The following is a 22,300-nucleotide window of genomic DNA, read 5'->3' as shown; positions in this document are numbered from 1 at the left end:
CCTTAGTTTTCCTTTTTTTCTGGTAACTGACCTCAATTCCTTCGTTCTTGGTGCTTACTCTTAGGATGAGCTGATCAGTCACTGCTCTTCTCTGGACTGTACCAGCTGCTCCCCGTCCACCCTGCACTGTGGGGCACAAACTGGACCCAGGACTCCCGTGTCAACTGGCCTAAATTCGTGAGGTTTTAAAGATCAGGCTGACAGTGACTTGATGAACAGAGAGAAATCCTGTGGGTGGAGGGTGGTACACAAGACCCACAACAGCTCCAGTAATAGCCACAGTGTTTTGGGGTTGTCACTTAGTACTGCAGCACTAGTCAAAGGAAGGCTGGTTCCTTAAAATTTGTTTAGTGCTGTAAGGTCCAGGCTTGGCCTAGAAGGCCTGAGAAAAGAGGAAATGATTCGATGTTCCTAGTCATCAATAACTCAGCTTCAGTCTAACAGGTCAAATGTTCACAGGCCTTAGAATCAACTGCCTGCCAGGGAATCTCCAGGAATGTACCTCGCTCTCCGTGGAACAGAGCCCAGGACTTCACAATTTGTGCGATCTTCAGTGGACAGCCAGCGGCCAACCCCTTCGATCTCCGACACCACGGCCGCGCTGCACCGATCCAGAGTGAAGCGGACATCCTGTGCCAGGACACAGCACGCTGAGATAGCACTGCCCCAACACCAAATCCTCATCTGCTACTGCTTGCAGACTGCCAAGCAACAAGGGCTGGGATTTTCAGTGCTCTGCTTATCTTGCAATAAACAGTAGAGCTAAAATGGAACCATTTAGCAAAAGCAGGCACTTCTCAACTTTATTTGTACTTTGGAGTATTTTAGCCACTTACACAAGACCTGTAACTGCAAGTAAATAAACATCTCCTTCTTGTGCATAAGTAATGGATTCCAGCACATTCTACATGTGCTGTGGCAGAGCTTATAGAAGCTAAAGACTGCGGCATATGGGTCACAACATCAGTGGATTTGGAATTCACAATGAGGTTGTCCCAAAAATTTCTATTACTCATCAAACTTACATGAACAGTTAAGACAATACATATTATCTGTTCTTTATTGAAAGGCTGTTCTTTCTACCTTCCTGTCTTACACAGGGAAATATTTTAGAATATTTTGGAATTAATATTTTAGAAATATTAATATCCTGATGTGGGAAAAAAAAAATCCTATAACTGACCTGACCATTGGTTCTGACTTCAAGTTGATGCCACTTCTTGTCTGCTACATTCAGGTGACTTGGAAACTGCAACACCACAGAACCCGAGCCATGGCTCATCTTCAGCACAGGAATACCACTGGAGAGTTCTAATACAACACAAACAAGACATTAAATTCAGCTACAAAATGTCACTTTTGGGTATCTCAGCCATTAGTGATTGTACTGATTTAATGGTTACTGCTATTCACATACAGGGGGTTCACTACAGAAATAAGCAGAATTATACCCTATGTCTTTTATTAAGCAGAAGTAGTCATTCAGTGCATTATTTACTTATATACTTTAGATTATTCCACTTCTGTGTCAACACACTGAAACTAATTCCTGAGAAGCAATCTCCAATTTTATGATGCTCTAAAACAATTAATACATGCAGATTTCTTCCTTCCCATCTACTACTCAAATTTACAAGTAACTGCAAAGCAAGGCAAAAAAGGAGGTAAATTATTAACTACTCAACCACATTACCTTTCAATTAATCAGGGGAATATAAAATGCCAACCAGACTGTGCATTTGTATGTTAATTCACAAAAAACAAGCAGCAGTAACCTTTTAAATATGTGTCAACATAAAGCACTGAGTTCTACTTGTGGATGAATCTTCCTACGATGGCACGTGGGGCTGGATTCATCCATCACATCATTGCCTGTTCAAAAAAAATGTGCAAAATTGCCCCAAGACCAAAGGGAGTTTAAGTGGATTTCTTTTCTTACCAAACTAGATAAGAATGACATGCAACTAAGACTGCACTACTCATGTAATACGTATCTTCAAAGCACCTAAATTCCTTTATAGAACCACAGTTTTTCTAGGCAGAGTATTTTTTTATATATATATATCAATCTGTCTGTTTTGCTTTCCCCTTCATTTCTACAACTCTGTGAAGAACCCAAAGCCAGAGGTGCAGGCTGCAAAAATAGACATCAAAGGAGAAAGACCAGTTAGGAAATGCTTCAAAATATTTTTACACCAGAAAATAAGTTACCTCATTAAATGGAAAAACAGAATTCATAGTCTACTTGTTACACTGGTCACAAACAATCTGTTCCCAAAAACATTTAATTTTTTCACACCCTTTTGCAGAAGTACCTATTGCAATGAAGTTTTCTATACTCCCAGGTTCTGGATTTGATAAAGGGCCACTATATAGTAGAAGTCCATCTGGAACCACAGTAATAAACTCTAGAGAGAGTGAGCTTTCAAAACAAGGTCTGATGGGACGAAACCATGCATAACCATTTCCATGGAAACTGTGCTTAGTCTGCTGGCAGTCTGGTCCATGAAAGGAAGCAGGACAAAGACATCTGAAAGACCACAAACAGAAGAAATAGTCAAAATTTCCCCATGTTCAGTTTTTTTTTTTGGTTTTACATGCAGCAAATACAGAACTTAAATCACAATTAAAAAAAACAGAAAAACAAAGGTTTTAGCAAAACCTTAGTGGTATTTGGCAATTATTAAAATGCGCTGAGAGTACAAAGTATTTTTATTTCCTATATCAACTCCTTAAAAAAAAAAAAAAAAAGAGAAGTATTTTTGAGGCCAAGTTTTTGATAACAATGAACTTTTTTTCCTAAACAACACAGAACACCAAACATCAATTTATTCCAGAGTAAACTCCAGGAGGTTAATTCCTAGCTGGAATTAATTTCACTAAGGGAATACTGCTGCACGCCAGGTGATGCTATAATAAAGCAAGTTTACTATCTAATGTTTTTCAGGCTCCTTATCACCCATTGTTTGAACTACATTTCACTCCTACATCCCTGCTGCTACCATTGATGTTCACCTTTATTATTACTCTCCAGGAAAAGAGGAAAAAAAAAATAGGGCACACATGCCTGAATTAAAAAAAAAACAGGGCACACAGGAGCATCCTGAATTAGATGCTCCTAAAAAATGGCAAGTGCCAATTACATGTTCCCCAGGGTTTTCTTTGTTATTCACACACTTTTTGGGACCACAGCCCCACTGGGGTCAGCAGGAAATCCCCTGCTGCCATCAGCTTTACACCCCAGTGCACTTGTGGGGCTTTTTTGTTTCTCCTCCAGACAAAAGTACACTTATGGTTATTTCAGACCTGTACCTTGTAAGCACCACTCAACTCTGTAAAACCAGAGAGGAGAAACACCTTGTAATGCAGGTTTCCTCACCTGTAGCCACTCAGAGTGTCGATGCAAAGGCCCCCGTTGAGGCAGGGGCTGCGAGGGTAGGAGGAGCAGGGCTGGTGCGGGCGCTCGCGGGCGGAGCAGCCGCAGGTGCCGCGGCTGGAGGTGCTGAGGGACACGAAGGACACGCTCCCGGTGTCTGTCACGGTGGGGATGTCGCTCACACTGAGCTGGTTTGTACAGCCCTCGCTGCAGTTGGCACTCCTGCACTCGTCAACATCGATCTGGGAAATGTTCAGCTGCAGAGCTGACTGCATCTAAGAGAAAAGACAGTTTAACACATCACCACTCTCATCCCACGGAAAGCTTTTACCTCAGCTCTGAAAAATCGAAGCCATCAGAGACTTAATGCAGCATTTAGTTTCTTGAGCATTGCTTAGTAACATCCCAAATTATTCAGGCAAGAAAAATTATTTGAAAAATTCAGGAAACATTTCATTAAAAAATTACAGCAGCAGCATTTCCTAAAAACTTAATCATTGACATGACTGAGTGTAAACATATTGAATGTGTACTGGTCTAACAACATTATTTCCAAGGACCAAAGCTCTGAGAGCAGTGACACTCCACCTTCTGAGCTGCAGCATCTGCATCACACCTCTCTGCACTTCAACAGCCACAGGAGTGTTTCAGCTCAAGCCAGGATAAATCCTTCCTCAGCAGTTAACACCCAGATATTATTTCTTACATTCTCTCACACAAAAGGATACAGACACAGGAAAATGCAGAACTGAGCTCCTTTCAATAATCATGGCCACAGACAGTGACCTGACAAGACAACTCTGTAGCAACTTGGATTCAGTCTAATGATTTGTGCATCATAAATTTACATTTCATGTCCAGCTGTCTGCAACAAAACACAGTCAGTTCAGCATACTGGATACTGTGTTTTATGCTACATTAATCTTTGCTAGTTCACAGTTTTTATTGTTAATTGGGGTTGCACCTGGAAGCCCAAGTACCAAATAAAAAGAGCCTCACTGTAACCACAGGTCTGGTAATGTAGGAAAAGTGATTCTGAGACCACAATTTCCATTCCAAATGGAGCAAGGAAGCACTGGCAGAGAGAGGGGGAAGGGAGCTGCTCACAGTGTAAGGCAAGAACACAGCTGCCGTTAGTCCTGGCTTTTTGTCCTTCAGCCTGTACACCTAAATTATCACAGTTTGTTCTTTCCACTTATTTGGGAATTTTGCACAAGTGTCTGCTATAAAGCTTCAGAACTTAATCTGTATTTAGTGATTCAAATACACTGAAATGTGTATTTAGTACCCAAACCTGAGTTTGGGTGAGTGAGACAAAAGACCTCACTACTCTCACAGTGGTACACAAATGAACAAGGTATACAAATGTAAAACTAACACTAGAGAGCCTTATGTATTTAATATGGGTTTGGTTTTTTTTTTTTCCAAACGGTAAAACATATGGCAAATAACTTAAAAATAAGCTTTGAAAAGATCAAAACAAATACATAAATACTAAAGTGCTTCTATTTTTTTCTCATTTCTGTAGTCATCTCAGTTCACCACTGTAAGAACTTTGATCTTTATAATCCTTTGTCTCTATATTCTCAAATATCATAATATATATTGATGCCCATGCCCCCAGAGGCACAGAGTGTATTTTATAATGACATGATGCATCCTGTCAATGCAGGGCTGTGTCTGCTGCCCACGTTTATCACCATCAGTGGAGAGTCTGTAATGCACATTTAGACATCTGTGTAATACTGTTATTGAAAAACTGTATATAAACAACCTTGGCTCCTTTAAAGTATTAGAATGGACTATTTTTCTGCTTAAATAAAAATTGCTGTTGTAAAACTATATCCCCAGGAGGTAATATAAACATATTCTTTATGTAACAATTCAATAAATAATTCCAGTGCTAATTACTTATTTTCTATATTTATAGTTATACACATAGAAAAACTACTGGAGGAATTCTCCAGCTATGATTGGTTTTCTATAAACTATTGGTGATCACTCACTAGAGCTATTCATTAAATATTGAAAGGTGATATATAATTAATAAAAACATATTTTTTCATTAAAATACGTGAAGCAATCCCCTTGTTACCACTTTGATGAATTCAGGTGTCATGTATTATGGCAGAGAATATTTGAAATCTATAGGATTTTCTATATTATTGTTGCAGTAATTCAATAAATATGCAAAAGAAGCAGTCATTACTCCTCATGAACACTCTCTGCCTCTGGCATTCCCTATTTGGTCACTCTGAGGACTCTCATAATCCACAGAGCCATTCAAGATACACCAAGAAGAAGGCAGGTAGTAAGTTAAGACAGCTCTGTTTGGTTCCCAGACTCAGGCAGACTCCACCATATTCACACAAATGGAAAGTGCCAATTTCTCTTTGGAAAAAACATCCATATGATGTACCACATATTAAACCCAAATAAAGCCAGGGCAAGTGAAAAGCTGAGCAGTGTCACTTTGCCTTTGTGCTGGGCTGCAGAAAAATCCAGGTGTGGCCAAGACAGACTGCGTGTAATTCAGACAGCAGGACAGTTAGGGAACACCAAGGAGAGGAGGAAAACATCTTCCATCCAAAAAATATTTTCCCCTGACAACAGTAAAAAAAGTTGAGAGAAGATGTGACTTTGTATTTGAAGCTATCCTTTGGTGAGATAAATGCAACCACCACAGGACTGGTTGTCTCCACCTCAACTTCCCTGTTGCAACTCTTCCCTAAACCACAAAGTCCTTCTTCCAGCAGCACTTTTCCTCTAAGTGTCACCTCTCAGTACTGAAGAACTTCTGGTTAGGGTGGCATCAAGCCTCCACTCTGTCTAAACACAAGCTGATGTGGGGATTTGGGGATTACACAATGAAATGGTGACTGGAGAAAGCACAGGGATCCCATGACAGCAATGCAGACCCATTTTTCTGCAGCTCTCCAGTGACTATACACTGAACCTGAAGCTGGTGCAAACATACAATGCCAGTATGTCTGCCACTCAAATGAAGGGAAGAAGCTTGAATTAAACACTTGTTTGACAGGTGTGTCTGCCCTGAACGAAGCAATAAAACCCTTTGCAGTATAGTTTTCCACTGAGGTTTGGGATATACACCCTGCAAACTCAGTGTTTGGCTGAGTTCCACAGATGAGAACAAACCTCAGATTTAAACGCTGCCATCTCCGCATGCAGTTTCTCAGGTCTGTAATAGGCTGAGCCAGCACGGACTGCAAATCTCACATCTGTCTGTTTTCCATCCCTGCTCATCACACTGAAGACAATCACATCATTCAGCTTTGCAGATAACAGTTCTGCAAGGAAATCCTTGAACTGGCCAAGTCTCGTTTTGCCATGTTCATCTCTCCTTATGAACTCCTCTGCTGTGACATCTGGTCAGGGGATTCAAAAATAGATAAACGTGAGAACCTGGGAGCTCATGGGTTAATTTCTCAATTCATTTCTTATTTAACAATATAGAAACATACCAGAAAGTGCCCTACAGTAATAAACAAATCAAGTACTGATGTAGTAATACCTACACTACATAAACATTCAGTTAGAGAAGCAGCTCATCTAAACTCTCACCAGCAAATAAAACCAACCTGAGAAACGCACAGTGGCTGAGTTTTGTATGGCTTCATTTTCCAGGTCTCTGACATGGATTTGTACTGTAGATATAACATCAGGACAAACTCCATCAGAAACTCTAACTCTTAAGTTGTATGTTCCCTGAGGAGTGTTATCCACCATCAGCAAAGACCCAGTCCTCTGATTTAATCTGAAAGATCTAGACAGAAAACTTCAATTAGGAAATCTTAACAAATTAGAAGTTGAGGACTCTTTTTTTTCATTAATACCATTCCAAAGGCCTTAAATGTTAGTGTGAAGGTTACAGGGCCAAAACTCATGGGAATTATCCAGCAACCTCAGAAAGGCACCTCAGGCACCTTAACTGAGAAATGACAATCTGCAGATCTTATAGAGATGTTCCTGCCACTCAGCCTTTCCCAGATTTGAACAAAAGCAATGTCCTGTTGAACCAGGTGCTTCAGCACAGTCATCAGGGACAAGCCTCTGAGGTCAGCAATTGGGAGTGACAAACACACACTGATCATTCCAGATTCTCACATCTCTATCTGGAACAGGGTAAGTCTGTATAAAAATCTCTCACAGCATCTTCATCTGCCACCTCAAATGCCAGTAATCAGCAATTATGGAAACAGTCCACGACCATTATCATGGAACAGTGACCTCTTAGCATGGAAACAGGCCCAGGGGCTGCTGATGGTCAGAAAGTCTTTAATTCTCCCTAAAGCTTTTAAACCTTCAGTCACAGCCCAACTAAAATTCACGTTCACTTTCATGTCCATTTCTTCCCTTTTAGACAGCATATAGTTATGCCATAAATAATATCTAAGTAGGAATTAAGGGTCCAATTCAACATTTCAATTAACAGGAAAAAAACCTCACTAATCTGAGTCATGGTTTTCACATGCAATTGTATATTTAGCCATCAAAGGAGAGCACCAAATTCCCTTCCACTTTTGATGAAATTACTCTATTCTTTGCTTTTAAATTCAGGATTTGTATTCCATCAACCCTAACATCTGAGAGCAAGCGTTAGAAACTCTGCCTATTTTTAAACTGAAGCATTACAAGAATGCACATTTTTACGTAAATTAACTATGACATCTGACTAAAAATCAACATCATAGTGTGATCCTGCATTGTCTTGGAAAAAATATTTCATGCAATAATTTCTTAATACCTAGTAACCCAAGTGAAAAAGGAAAAAGCATTCAAAAGGTACGTCCCTTAATACACTCAATAACCCTGGCTTTATGCACATCCTGAACACAGAGAAATACATGGTGAGCAAAACAATTATAGAAGCATAAATATTACTCATTTTGACAGAAATAGAATTCTCACTTGAGCAGTTTTCCTTCAGAGAGAAATGTTTTATTGTCCCAGTCGTCCTGATCTGGTGCAAACACTTCCCCAAGCACTGTTGTTGACCATTTTCCTGTTGAGATAAATTATAATAAATCTGCATTTAATTTTTGCTTTTCAGTGCACTTTATATTCTGTCACATTCATTACTGCATTTATTATTTTCCGACTTCTGCTCAATTTAGTGATGATTATGAACCCAGATTCTTAAACCAATGCATAGCCTGTCATATGATTTCTGCCAGTTCTGGCAATGTGAGCACATTGGAGATGTCACATGAAAGAAGAAAAGCTGGAAACAGCACAAAACAACACCAGAATCAAACATAAACGCAACTCTCTAAAAAACTCTCAGACAAAAGAAAAATTAAAAATCACTATATCAGGAGTTAATTCTAAATGTTTCCTTGCCACTCTATTGTTTTGAAGAGCACACAAGTGGAACCCAGCAAAAGAGGGAAAGCATCTCACAGGGTACAGCTGGGAGAGAAGGACAAGAGTGGGGAAAGGAAAAGGGCAAGAAAACACCAAGTTGGGCCAGTTCTTGGTGATTTTTCAGGCCCTTGGGGGCTGGCACAGAAGTGGAACATCCAATCAATTTTTCTAAAACAGCAAGAGGAACAAATCAAGGGAAGGAGACTTTTGAAATCCACAGTCCAGGTTCAGTAATATGGGAGATTCTTAAGGTTCAAATCTGGAGTCAAGCCAACCTAGACACTTCATTCTCTCATTCCTACAGTAGAATCTGGTCACATCTTTTTCTAATTTAGGCATACCAAACTCAGAAGATGTAACTTCAAAATACTTTCTGTAGATGAACACTCATTAATGGAAAATAAATTTTATGGGTTTATAAAAATACTACTTTTTCTGCAAGTTCAGTATATACCTGTTTGCAGCTAACAGGTTTTTGTAGATAATCTTTGACACACTAAAGTCTGAGTTTTACAAATATATTTCAATTATTCTACTTTACTTAGTAGTTTGCAGAACAGGAGCTGCAGTTTTGAAGTATGTAAACCATTAAAGAAATTCATTAACAGACTGCAAGAAAGAAATTAAGTGTAAAACTCTACTATTTCATGAATCTGATATCATATCCAGAATGTGAGCTAACATCCAGCTAGCATTTACCTTTGTGGCTGTACACATGGACCTCCTTGTGGCCAGACTCGTGGCAGTTGTCGTTCTCATCCCCAACCGTTATAGTCAGGGTGCTCGTGGAGCTCATGGCTGGAATCCCACTGTCTGTTATAATTATTGGCAGGTGAAACACCTTCTGCTTTTCTCTGTCAAAGGACCTCAAAGCTGTTATAGTTGCTGTGTTATTTCTGTTGTCAGTAAGAGAAAAATCCAAGGAATTCTGATAATCAGGTGGCAATGAAAAGGTAAAGGGTGGCCCATTTTCCTCAGAGTCCGGATCAAACGCATGAAGCAGCTTTGATGTATGGTTCATATGCACTATTTCAGGCTTCAATGTATTTTCCCAAACTACAGGCATGTATGGTGCCTCAAACCTTGGTCCATTGTCATTAATATCAAGCAAATTAATTAGAACTGTAACACTTCCAGTGCGGGCGGGTGTCCCCTGATCTGAAGCTTGTACAATTAAAGTGTATTTTTGAATGGCTTCACGATCAAGTGCATTTGCCACAACCACGTGACCAAACTGGTCAACCACAAACTGTCTCATAGGATCTGAATCTGACTTTATAGAATACATAATCCTCCCATTCAAATCAGAGTCCTTGTCTGTAGCCCTCACTGTGGTTACTGTAGTACCTACAGGCACATCTTCAAATACAGGGTTTGTCTGAATAAACTGGGAGAGGAAAGCTGGGCTGTGGTCATTTGAGTCTTCAACTTCAATCAGGCACACTGCAACACTAGAAAAATCCAGATCTTCCACAGTAATAGTAAGATTAAACTGTCTTTCACGGGCATTCTCAAAATCCAACTTCTTTTTCAGTCGAACAGTGCCACACTGCCATTCTTTGTCATTCTCAATATAAAACTTCTCATCTGGGTCTCCCCCGATGATACTGAACATCAAGTCTGCATTGTCCCCAACATCTGCATCCGTAGCACACACCTGCAGGACTTCTGAGTCGATGGCAGTGTTCTCAGGAATTGCTGCCTGCCACAGCCCCTTTGTGAATTTTGGAACGTTATCATTGATGTCTGCAACCCAGACAGTGGCAGTGGCAGTTCCTGTGAGCCCTCCCCCATCTCTTGCTTCAACAGTAAGAAAATAACTTTCAGTCCTCTCCCTGTCCAGCAGTCCCCCTGCCACGTGGATGGTCCCAGTATTGGGGTTGATATTAAACATGTCAGTACCAAACTCACTCCTCACATTCTCTGTTATCCTGTACGTCAGGACAGCGTTCAGACCAACATTTGGATCATCGCGATCGACTGCAGCCATTTCCATGACTAAGGTGTCCGCAGGAGAGTTCTCCAAGACATTCCCATTGCACTCATCAGGCATGCAGGTGAACGTGGGAGCATTGTCATTGATATCCCACACGTTGATGATCACATCAGCAAACCCTGTAAGTCCTCCTCCACCTTCATCAGTAGCCAACACAATGAATCTCCAGAGCGCTCTCTCTTCCCGGTCCAGCCTCTTGTGTGAGTAAATGCTGCCTGTTTTCTCATCTATTGTGAAAATATCAGCTGCACCATACCCATGCAGGGAATATCTCAAATCTCCTCCATCAACACCACTGTCAGGATCAGTGGCCATAACCTATAAAAGTTTGGGAAAAAAACAAAACATAGAAAGTATGAAATATGCAGTGACTGCATCACATCCCATATGCTGCTCCAGTCTAAAGGAGTCCAAGCAAAATCATATGACATGGTATTAACATGTGCATGCTAGGAAATAACAATTCCAGGGACAATTCCAAGCAGGAAAATATGCATTTTTAACAATGTTAACGATTTAACAATTTTAGTACTAAAATAATACTGTATTTTTCATATTCATACAGGTAATTTAAGTATGATGTTCTGATAGCTACTTTAAATTACCTATTATTTAAAAAATGATCCATCCTGTTTATCCTGCTTACTATCCCTGTAATTTTTTTCCACAGAAGTTCATTTCTTCTCGAGTGACAAAAAATCTTTGTCAAACTAAACTTCATTAATATATGTGTGCTGAGTTATTTTTAATTTAATTGTACCACAGTACAATAATGTGCGCTCTTTCATTAAAATATTATAATCTATGGAACTGCATACACTACCTGAAGTACAAAGATTGGTAAGGCATCCAGTTCCTCAATTATACTTCCATAGTATTCATTGATAGAAAAAACTGGAGCCTCATCGTTTTTATTCATGATGTTGATGATGATAACTGCATAGTCCTCCCATTTTCCATCAGAGGCCAACAAGTGGATCTCATACATTTTTTTTTCTTCATAGTCCAGTGGTTGGGCAATGAAAATGGCTCCTGTATCTGGATCTACATCCAGCACTCCTCCTGTGTTCCCAGCTGTGATCTGATACCGTAGTTTAGCATTTGTTCCTGTCAATTACCAACAGTGTCAGAAAACACATATTTCTTCAAACAGATTGATGGTGAGGTGAAGTACAAATCACACAATAACTGATTAGTGGTATTATTTTTATCATTTTTGTGGTCTTTTAAAGCATACAGCTATCTCAGATTACTTAGCAGCATTTTCAATTCTGGTGTGTCCAGCTGCAGTTTGTCTCTACAAAATGTGTCTATGTAATGAAGTAATAATTCTTTTTTTACTTTATTTAGAGGGCAGAAATGAAGTGCCATATATCCATCACATCAGGCCCCCTGTCCAACACTACAGAGCAGGTTTACAGGCAGCCTAAGCACCAAACTAAAAGTTCCTTGAGTAGGTAAATCCTTCTGCAGTACATCTTCACCCCATTTCCCTCAGCCTCCTACAGAGTGGGTAGATTCCAGCCCAGTCAGGATTTCCTTGCATTTCACAAACACACAGAGAACAGTCCTTGGGACTTGTGCAACAACAAAAAAATCAGTGTTTCACCATACAGTGAAGCTGAATTAGCAGTGCTCCATGGTCAGAAGATGGAAGCATGTACTCATCCCTCTCTCCTTTATGAGCACTGGTTATGTACTTTTAGGTGATTAGAGGATGATTTTCTGGCTGATGTGAGGATAAAACAGTGTAGCTAAAATTCATCACATGTATTTAGGAAGTCTAGATTCAAATAAAACAAACAAACAAACCAAACACAAACTATACTGTCCATCATAGAGAAAGCAGAAGAATCTCACTGAAATCAAGTCTGACTTATTCTAGTTAACCAGGACATTTTTATTGGCACCCATTTGTAAGAAAATGATCTGATCTATAAAAAATCTGTATCTGCAGGCACAGAAATTATCTCCTATCATCCCACATTAGTGCATGTCTCCTGAAATAAGAGATTGTGCCTCGCAGCTCTGTTATGAACTAATGTTCCTGCCTCATCAGTGCACACTTAAAGAAGTTTTACAATCTAGAGGCAGAAAGACATTTCCTTTTCTCACACCACCAAATATGTCTCGGTGTCCTGAGATCAACTGATGAGTATTTTGGACAGAGCTGTGGACGATTACCTTCATCCTCATCGCTGGCACTGACTGTGAGGATGGTGGATCCCACATCCTGGTCCTCATCCACGCTCACCTCGTAGACGCTCTGCGCAAAGACGGGCTGGTTGTCGTTGACGTCGCTGACGGACACGCGCACGTAGGCTGTGTCTGCAGAGACAGGAGCCAGAGATTCAAATCCCCAGCTGTGCCACTTCTGTCAGCTACAATCCCTTAACCTGCCTGCCTGCACAGTCAATGAAGACAAATATGCAGACAATACACAAACAAACCCTTAGGGCTGTGGACCGGATATATACCAACATTACTCAAAAGATCTTGGGTATCAAATAAATGTCACTTCCAATTTGTTTAAACACATACTACATGAATAATTGAACAGTTGTTGCCTAATATGGTAGTTGTACAGTGTTTAGTCATAACTTTTCATCCTGAAGCCTCAAAATTTTAAGGTTTTATTTAAGCAAGGTGATCAATTGAGAAAATTATTTTCTATCTTGCATATTCCTGCTTCACAATTACTTTTGACTGAATACTGTACCATATGCTTTGATAAACAATTGCACTGCCCAAAGATTTGCATCCTACAGATAACAAGCACATCTTTGCAAGCTAGAAAACACTCTCTAAACTCTAAATATGAAGGCCTATAGTTTTTTTTTATTTCAGAACAAAAACTTGCTTGATCATCATGTAAAGTTTATCTTCCAGCTCTCACAGAACTGTTGCATAGACAAATGGTAAAAAAGCCACCAGAACAACACTCTTTCACAAGATGTGGGAAAAAAAAAAAAAAAGAAATGACCATTTACTCTTGTATATCAGAGCTTCTGTCTTCACACACAATCCAAGTAATATCACACCACAGCCATCTGTCTTTTACCAGAGTTTGGCTTTCCATGCTTCCCAGGTCGAGCTGATTCAGACCCATCCACTGACTTGACTTCCAGCAGGTAGGAGCCCTTCTCCTCTCTGTCAAACACAGAGGTGGTGTAAATGGAGCCTGTCTGGGGGTCCAAGCGAAAACAGGTGTAGTCTCTGCCACTGTCATGTAACAGGGAGTAAGTTATCTACAGGATTAAAAAGAAGTTGTTAATATATACTTTCCTTTTGTTGAGTATTTCACAACTAGAACAGTACTTAAAGAGAGGAAGAACTGTCCCATGTCCAAGTACTTGATCAGGCCAAGGAAGCTGGGTAAAACTTCAGCTTCAGCAATCTGGTCTAAAGCCAATTAACTTCCTTGACTGCTGATCTGTAAAGGAAAACAATTTATCTAATCAGCTCCTGATTTCACTGGCACACGTTTGTACAGTGCTTGTGCTGCAGTACTCAAACCCAGCTAAAGATCCCAAGTACTTCTATAACAGCCAGAGCTGCACTTGAACCTGCTCAGGATCACAGACCATGTTCTACCCTCTATTATATGCATGGGTTTGTGACCTGACTTCAGCTTGGACTCTTGTTCTAAGGATGTAGCTATTTTTGATTTCTTTAATCAGCAAGGAATACATTCTCTTTGGGTGTTAACTTGCCATATTTTGTAAGGATTCAGTTTGCACTACTGCCAAGGTTTTCCAACTCACAGAAGCTCTTAACACAACTTTCCCTCCATTCATTTATCCAATCTCATTTTAGGTCTATGTAGAACTTTCCAAACAAGGGAATTCTACAGCAAGTATTTCAACTAAGCTACAGGCTGTGTAAATATTTCCTCTTTGTTTTCTGTCTCACACCTACTAGTTTTAGTTGCATTTTTCACATGGCAACACAGAGATGTATATAATTAACTACTTTATTTCATTAGTCATCTCTTTTCTAGGTTGAAGATTTCCAGACTATTTTAGCCATTGCTCATGCAGAAGTTATTCCACAGCTTTCATCAGGGAAGATGAAGGTCCCCACTTTCTTACCTGCCCATGCTGACCAAGGTCGAGGTCGGTGGCAGACACCTGAGTGACAAATGTCCCCACATCAGCTCCCTCTGTTACTGAGGCCTCATATATGGATGAGGTGAAGAACGGGACATTGTCGTTGACATCTAGAACATCAAAAAGAGCACACAGAGAGAAAACTATAAAACTTGAAAGGAGATCAGTGCAGGATTATACAGTGACATCACTGAACAGCTCACACACCTGTGACATTAACATAGACCGTGGTGAATGCTGCCAGAGGAACTGCAGCCACGTTCTGCGCTCGCACCCGCAGCAAAAAGCTCTTTGTTGTTTCATAATCCAGAGGCTCAGCTACCAGGATTGAAGCAGAACCATCATGTCTGTTTGGAGTCAGGTAGAAACGAACTGGCATGTTGGTCTCTGGGACAAGCCCCTCTTCCAGGTTGTAAGTGACACGGGGATCTCCAAGGGGAGAAGTTGCTTTGATTGTCTGCACAGTTCAAAAAGTAATCAACCCTTCTGGAAGTACAGCAACATTTCTAAAAGCTTTTCTGTTTTGATTCTCCCAGATATTCAGCTACAAAACACAAACCTCTTATAAAAGCTCACTACATTTAAGCAAATAAACAATGTTCAGTTATTCTGTGGCCTGAGAGCTACAGACAAACAACCTTACCAAAATTGAGGCATCCCGTGTCGTATTCTCTGGAATAACAACTTCATAGCTGTCTCTTTCCCACTGTGGAGGCTGGTTTCTTGCACTGGTTACAGTTACAGCAAGTTCAACTTTACTGCTTCTGTTGCCTCCATCTGTAGCAGTAATCTCTCGAATTATAGATGACTTCTGAACAGTAAAAAAGGTTTCATTACAGAAGGTTTTGAGTGGGCCTCCAAAATAAATTAAAACATAAAATTAAAGGTACACTTAAAAATAACCTCCACGGAAGGAAAATATCTGAAGCTGAACTCAAAATATGAACTAGGTGTATATTTGATGAAAATTGTTTACTTTATTGAAGATGGTTGGCAAATGTTGCTGCTTGTCTCTGTAAACCTAAGCAAATGTCACACAAAATTTAAAACCAAACATAATGAAAAAAACCACTTTGTGGAGGCCCTATTAACAGTTTCTGTTATTACCTATTAACAGTTCTTGTTATTAGGCCTGTAGGGTTCTTGGATTCATTAAATATATTAAAAGGGTACACCCTTCACCAAACTCAGAAGTTAAATGTCAGTATTAAAAATATCTATTTAAGGACTGACATCTAGAACAATAGTTCCATTTCAAAACAAATTACTTTAAAATCTGAAAATATCAAAGTGCTTGTGTAGGTATTTAGAAATAGCTGAAAAGGATCAATTTTAGATAACTACATGAATTATGCTTTTACCTTCCTGAGGGACAGCCATGCTTAATGCACCACAACTGACATGTATCAAGTTGGGAATCTGTATCAGGACCAAAATTTCACTTGTTCCCATTCAGGTTTGTGTCTTGACTCACTGCCTATTAACACAATGAAGTCCAACACTTTGGTTCTTGCTCCCCTGCTTACGACCTCAGCCCTCCAGCCCTTGGGATCAGCATGCCAAAGGCAGGGAAATGGGAAGAGCAAGTCCCAGAGGCAGTGCTGTGGCTGCTGCTTCCCAGCTGAAAGCAGGGCATGTTCATATGCAATCCACAGTGCATGAACCCAGCAGCTAAAAGCCTTAGACTCATGTTTAATTTAAATAGATGTATTGATCCTTTAACCTGACCTCAGTCCCTCCTACGATATATTGAAATAGTCAGCTTCAAAAGGAAAGCAAGCAGCATACCTGAGATATGGGCTGGTTCACAAACACCCAGCCTGTGGTAGGATTAATCTGTAAATAATTTGGTTCATCACTTGCTATGGAATATGTAATGGCAGCATTTGAGCTGTAGTCATCATCACGGGCTGCAACACGAAGGAGGCTGGTCCCAACCTTTGTGTCCTCTCTGAGGAAATCTAATGAAAGAAAGGATATTGCAAATTGATCATTAATTTGCTAAACTACCATGGACATTTTAGCAAGTCATAAAGAAATAACTGCCATACACTATTACTTTAGTACAATTTTCTCTTCCTTGGAACAATGGCCACACACACTGAGTATTTTAAAGGGCTGCTACTACTCCAGAGCTGCAGATCATATCTGAACTTTATATCACCCCATTCATAACCTGGAATTCTTATTTCTTATAAGATACTTCTTTTAACTGTATTTTAACTCCGAGAATAATTGCTCTGGATGAATGACATGGCCATTGTTTCAAGGAACTTTCCCAGAAGGCAGGCCTATGAGCCAAGGCTGTACATGTTACATCACACATTACACAGAACAACAGCTCTACAATTAATAAGCAAAGTGCATCTCTGGATGCATCAGAATTTGTCACATATTCTACTGCCAGGATAGGCAAAAACCCAAAAATCTGAGACATGGGGTACGCTCACACTCAGGGCACTGAAACTCTATCCAATGACTCTCAATTACATTCATAGTGGGTGTTTTCAAATCTGGGGTCATTGTCATTTTGGTCCAGGATGACAATATTTATCTGACATATTCCAATGAGTGGCTCCGCTGCCTGATCTGTTGCTGTCACAGTGATGGGATATTCCCTCTGTTTTTCTCGATCAAATACCTGGACAGTTGTCAGAACTCCTGAAAACAAATTAAACATCAAAGAGTTAAAATTCTGTGCATCTGGCAATAGTCTACATGCAGATGTTTATTTTCTGTCAGTTCATTGGGACACAATGCAGTAGGTTAAGGACACCTGTAACATTAACTTCAGGTTCAAGGACCCAACCCCGAGATTTAACAATTGAAACAGCTGGCACTGTACTGCTCAGGCAGACTCAAACTTTAATTACACTTACATCTACACAATAGGAATTTGAATTAGAATGGAAGTGTAATTTAAGTTTAGTAAATGGAGTTAAGTACAAATGAAGCAAATAAGTTTCTCAGAAAAATATTTCTTTCGAAGAGCTGTAAGGTAAAGGAAAGGAATGCTTTGTATCTTTAATCCTCCAGAAATTCAGCCTGAACTTAGTTCTGGCCTTCTCAGATTTAGCTCCTTTGCTGCTTGTAAGACTGCTGTCATTTGGATAAATCACTTATATGCCATTAGCAATGTTGCATGATAACGTGCACTTAAAATAGGTTTGTCTGGGTTTTTAAAATCCAGTTACAAAAGCACACAAGTTACTTCACAAAGCAGAACTTCCACCTTTCGAGGAAAACAGTTTCAGTTCGGTACTGGACATGTATGAAACTTAGTTGCATGCAACACTTGTTCATGCAGTTAATACTTGGTTTTATACTTGGTCTGCTGTCAAGACTCTAAATGAAAAAGCATGAGGCCTGATTTTATCTAATCCTTTTTTCCAAGAGTGTTACAAGGTGGTTCTCTGGTGGTTCTTTATGCCATTATCAGTTCTCACACTTGCTTTACCTGTGTCAGGATGAATGCTAAATGCTGGCAGGACACCATCTCTGTGCATCAAGCCATATTTCACTACACCATTGGCCCCTTCATCAGCATCAGTGGCTTCAACCTGCAGAACAACAGTCCCTGAAGGCTGATTTTCCAGGACAGAAGCATGTTCCCGATAATACTGGCACTAAGAGAGGGGACAAAAAGAAAGAAAGGAAGAAAAATATTAAAAAGAGAAAAATTAAGAACTTCCCTTGCCATTTGATTTAAAGATATACTAGCAGGGGAAAAAAATAATTATTTAGCTACACTTGCATTGCCATGCTCTGCTGTTAAAGCTTTATCTGTACCATGATTAATTTAAATTTCCCTTGCTATTTTGTGGTTATACAAACAACACACAACATGAGGCCACTGAGCATCTCCAGCTGATGCAAATATTTGGAGAAAAAGTTAAAGTTACTTCCAAATGCAAATATATATTAGCAAAGAATAATAAAAAGAGGGTGTGCACTTGCCCAAACCACAGAACTGTTTTGATAAAAAAGGGATTTCTACACAAAGTAACTTTGTCAAGGAGAGGTTACTGAGAATTTCTAAGATGGACATGAATAGTTGCTGACTTTTCAAAATATGGAACACTGCTCATCAACATCTGAGCCATCAGTACCACACATCAAATATTTAGACAGCAGATCTTTAATATGACTTAACATCCTAAAACCAAATGCAAGCATTTATTTTTTACAGTCCTTCACTATTTAAGTTAAAACACTCATTCTTCTCTCTTTCATTAGTTCCAGACACACAATCATCAAAGGAAGCCTATGCAATTTACAGAAGTATTCTGGAGTATTTTGGAAGAAGTGCACTGCCTAGACAGGCACCCCTATGGATTCCTGCTCACATGTGTCACATGGGATCTCCCAAAGTGTTTCACTTGGCCTCACCCTGTGAAATGCCAGAGATGTTCAGGGAACAGACAGGAGCTCACAAGAGCTGTTCTGCCAAAACAAACCCTGAAAGCCTTAGGGAGGGATGGAAAAGAAGAAGAAGACAGGACTCAGAGGGAAGCTCATCTGCTGCACACCTGCAGTGCCAACAGTGTTAAAACACTTTTACACAGTCCAGTACAAATGACAGAGGCTCATATATTTACCTTCTGAAAGACAGGTTTGTTATTGTTGACATCATCAATTTTCACAACAACCTGGGCAGTACTTGTGAGAGGATGGGGCCCTCCAGAGGCATTATCATCAGTGGCTGTGACATTCAGAACATATTCTGTCCCCTGCAGCTTAGGAAATGGGCTTGCACGAAGTCTAACTAGCCCTGTAAAAACAACAGGTTGTGGGGTTTTGCTGCATTAACCCATTCCCATTATTCTCCTCACTAGTATGCATGACCATAAAGCATGCTGGTTACCTGATCACCAATAAACCATAAGGCTGTGCTGTTTAATTTAACTATGGTGTTTTTACTGCAGTCCCACATTAAAACAAAATTAAGACACCACAAACAGGTTTGTCCACAGAGCAAACAGAGCCAACAGCCACAACTTCAGGTGACCTGCACATATTGGATCTCATCAATCTGCAGCTGCCATGGACAGCTCAGCTGAAGCTACGTCAAGTTTACCTTCCTGCAGCTCAGTCACAGCAGCACTGAGCTTCAGAGGCACAGGCTGAGAAACCTCTCTTCTGCCCCTCTCTGAACTCCCAGGGGACACACCCTGCTGGCTGGGACACAGAGGCACTGGCAGAAAGAGAGGTTCTATAAATGCTGAAGCACCACAGCTGCCTGAGATCCTGCAGAAAGCAGCTGTCATTCTTTTGCTCCACCATCCATCACATCTCTTATTCATCAGGAATAATCACAATTGTCATCACAACAGCATCAATGTCACTCAATTTGCTTGAAAATGTATTGGTTTAGCTGCAGCACTAATCTTTGACACTTTTACCTTCACATTTCTACTACAAGAGGGTACAGGCTATTCCCCCGACATCATTCCTGAAAAGAAACTGCTGTAAGCCACTGTAAAAACTTTTACTGGTTTATTCAGCAACAAAAGCCTAAAAGTGTTTTGGAAAAAAATGCTAATGTTCCTAAAGTTAAGTTTCAAATACTGTAAAATTAATTGGTAAAAAGGTACAAATGTAACTATACATGATTTTCATTATTAAAAATGTGGGGCCAATCCCAAGAGATGCTATCAATCAAATGTTAAGATGCTCTGACCAAGAAAATCTGTTTCCTACAAAAAAGATTTTCAGAAGTGTCAGGTATATTAATGCTGTAGCATCTGGACACTTTCAAAACCTTTGCTCCTCTTCAGGTGCTAAAGCATCTGTAGAAATTTAACTCTTGGAATCTGCAACTCTATTTTTATGAAGTCAGAAAGGAGTAAAGGAGCTCACAGTAAACTCAGGGTCATGATCCAATGCTTGCAAGTTACCTGCAGACCATATTTTTGGGAACATTTCTGAATCTAACATTAATATTGCAAAACCATGATTGCATTAAAATTAAAATTTCATGTTAAGTGAACTCTATGAAATAAAGTGAAGGAATAACTAAGGGCAGCTTACTCCTTCCCATGTATTCAGTGCTTCTGCTTTGGAAAATCTAAATTCAGATTTTGATTGCAGTTCAAAATACAAAGTAGTTTAACTGAAGTTAATTAAGTTACTTCAATCCTTCAATGGGATTTCAATTTGTTTGCCTGTTTCAATCTCAAAACATCCTCTTCTGTTTTTTCAAGCAATCAACAGCAAATAAATCCTATTAATTTAAAGGGATATGCCAACCTACTCAGATGTTGGTGTTTGTGCACTTATTTTTTTTCTAATAAGGACACCAATGTGGTGGGAACCTTTCCTCTTTTCATGTTTTGAAAATATGTGACTCTTGAAAAGAACTTAAAAAGATGTAAAAATTGGCATTTCAGAACAAATGCCTTAAACTGCAAAGTATTCTCCACACCTCTTTTTTTCCCTCATGCATGCAGTATTCTTGGCTAAACAACACAGGTCATGTGAATGATTTTAGCCTTATATAGAAAATATACTTTGTTAGTTCAGATTTTATATACTTTTACCTTCACTGAAATACAACAGTGGTAGTCTCATTCCACCTACAAACACATAATTTTGTGTCAGTACAATACAGATAAGCTTAGCCAAGAAATGTTTGCTCTCACCAGCATGATCAGGGCACTGACACAGGCATGGGGTGGGAAAAGCCTCATCTAAAATCCCAGATGTCCAGTTTCTTATATTAACTCTATTCAGATACTTGTCTGACATTTTGGAATGTCACCCTGATATCAATAACACTCTCTATTAAATAACTGTCTCTTAAGCTACCTGTTATCTATAATAATGCCCTCTATTAAGTTACTGACTGAAAGCAAACACTGAGCAGCTAAAAGAGTTCAATTATACACAGATTTTAGGAAATGGTACCGTTTTTTTTAATATTGTAAGAGAGCAGATGCAGTCTTTCCCTGTACTTTTTTTAATTAAGCTTCAAAGATAATGTATGCTATTCAGTTTGATAATAAGACCAAATTCAAGGTGCATCACAACAGAATCACCATTATGAGCACAGCAGCAAAGAGCTAACATATAATTACCTTTTTTAGGGTCGATAACAAAGTTTCCTTTCTGATTCCCAGACAGAATATCGTATGTGACACCATCTCCATCAGGATCAACAGCATTAACTGTGGCAATCAGCGTGTTTGGGCCTGCATCTTCAGAAACAAAGCTCCTGTAGCTGTTAAAAAACCCAGACAACAGCACATTCATGAATTTAACCAGGGTATAATATACAGAGAACTAAGCTTTACAACACCTGCTAACTACCTGTTCAAAGGGCACTGCGGGAATTTGTAGTTTTCTAACACATTTACACTGATATGATGCTTTTTGTTAAGCAGTGAAATGATAGCATTGATGATCTGTCCAACCATGCACACACCCTTCTGTTTT

At 39.6% G+C, this 22,300-nt stretch overlaps 1 protein-coding gene across 1 annotated transcript in view; it reads right to left on the bottom strand.

Moving 5' to 3' along the window:
- LOC131582656 (neural-cadherin-like) overlaps nucleotides 1–22,300 on the bottom strand; it is a 59,232-nt gene that overhangs the window by 12,612 nt on the left and 24,320 nt on the right. The window contains exons 7-25 of the mRNA XM_058846075.1: nucleotides 21,943–22,085; nucleotides 19,465–19,637; nucleotides 18,324–18,492; nucleotides 17,357–17,527; nucleotides 16,655–16,827; nucleotides 15,510–15,677; nucleotides 15,074–15,323; nucleotides 14,849–14,976; nucleotides 13,819–14,005; nucleotides 12,942–13,085; nucleotides 11,581–11,864; nucleotides 9,461–11,075; nucleotides 8,306–8,399; nucleotides 6,976–7,160; nucleotides 6,533–6,762; nucleotides 3,380–3,651; nucleotides 2,316–2,530; nucleotides 1,184–1,311; nucleotides 503–630 (exon numbers count right to left, since the gene is read on the bottom strand). Coding sequence (XP_058702058.1) covers nucleotides 503–630; nucleotides 1,184–1,311; nucleotides 2,316–2,530; nucleotides 3,380–3,651; nucleotides 6,533–6,762; nucleotides 6,976–7,160; nucleotides 8,306–8,399; nucleotides 9,461–11,075; nucleotides 11,581–11,864; nucleotides 12,942–13,085; nucleotides 13,819–14,005; nucleotides 14,849–14,976; nucleotides 15,074–15,323; nucleotides 15,510–15,677; nucleotides 16,655–16,827; nucleotides 17,357–17,527; nucleotides 18,324–18,492; nucleotides 19,465–19,637; nucleotides 21,943–22,085 — 4,857 coding nt within the window. The remainder of the gene's footprint in view (nucleotides 1–502; nucleotides 631–1,183; nucleotides 1,312–2,315; nucleotides 2,531–3,379; nucleotides 3,652–6,532; nucleotides 6,763–6,975; nucleotides 7,161–8,305; nucleotides 8,400–9,460; nucleotides 11,076–11,580; nucleotides 11,865–12,941; nucleotides 13,086–13,818; nucleotides 14,006–14,848; nucleotides 14,977–15,073; nucleotides 15,324–15,509; nucleotides 15,678–16,654; nucleotides 16,828–17,356; nucleotides 17,528–18,323; nucleotides 18,493–19,464; nucleotides 19,638–21,942; nucleotides 22,086–22,300) is intronic.

Source organism: Poecile atricapillus, chromosome 10 (genome assembly GCF_030490865.1).
Source record: "Poecile atricapillus isolate bPoeAtr1 chromosome 10, bPoeAtr1.hap1, whole genome shotgun sequence".
In the NCBI taxonomy this organism is placed as follows: Eukaryota; Metazoa; Chordata; class Aves; order Passeriformes; family Paridae; genus Poecile; species Poecile atricapillus.
This window is presented reverse-complemented; position numbering and strand designations above follow the sequence as displayed.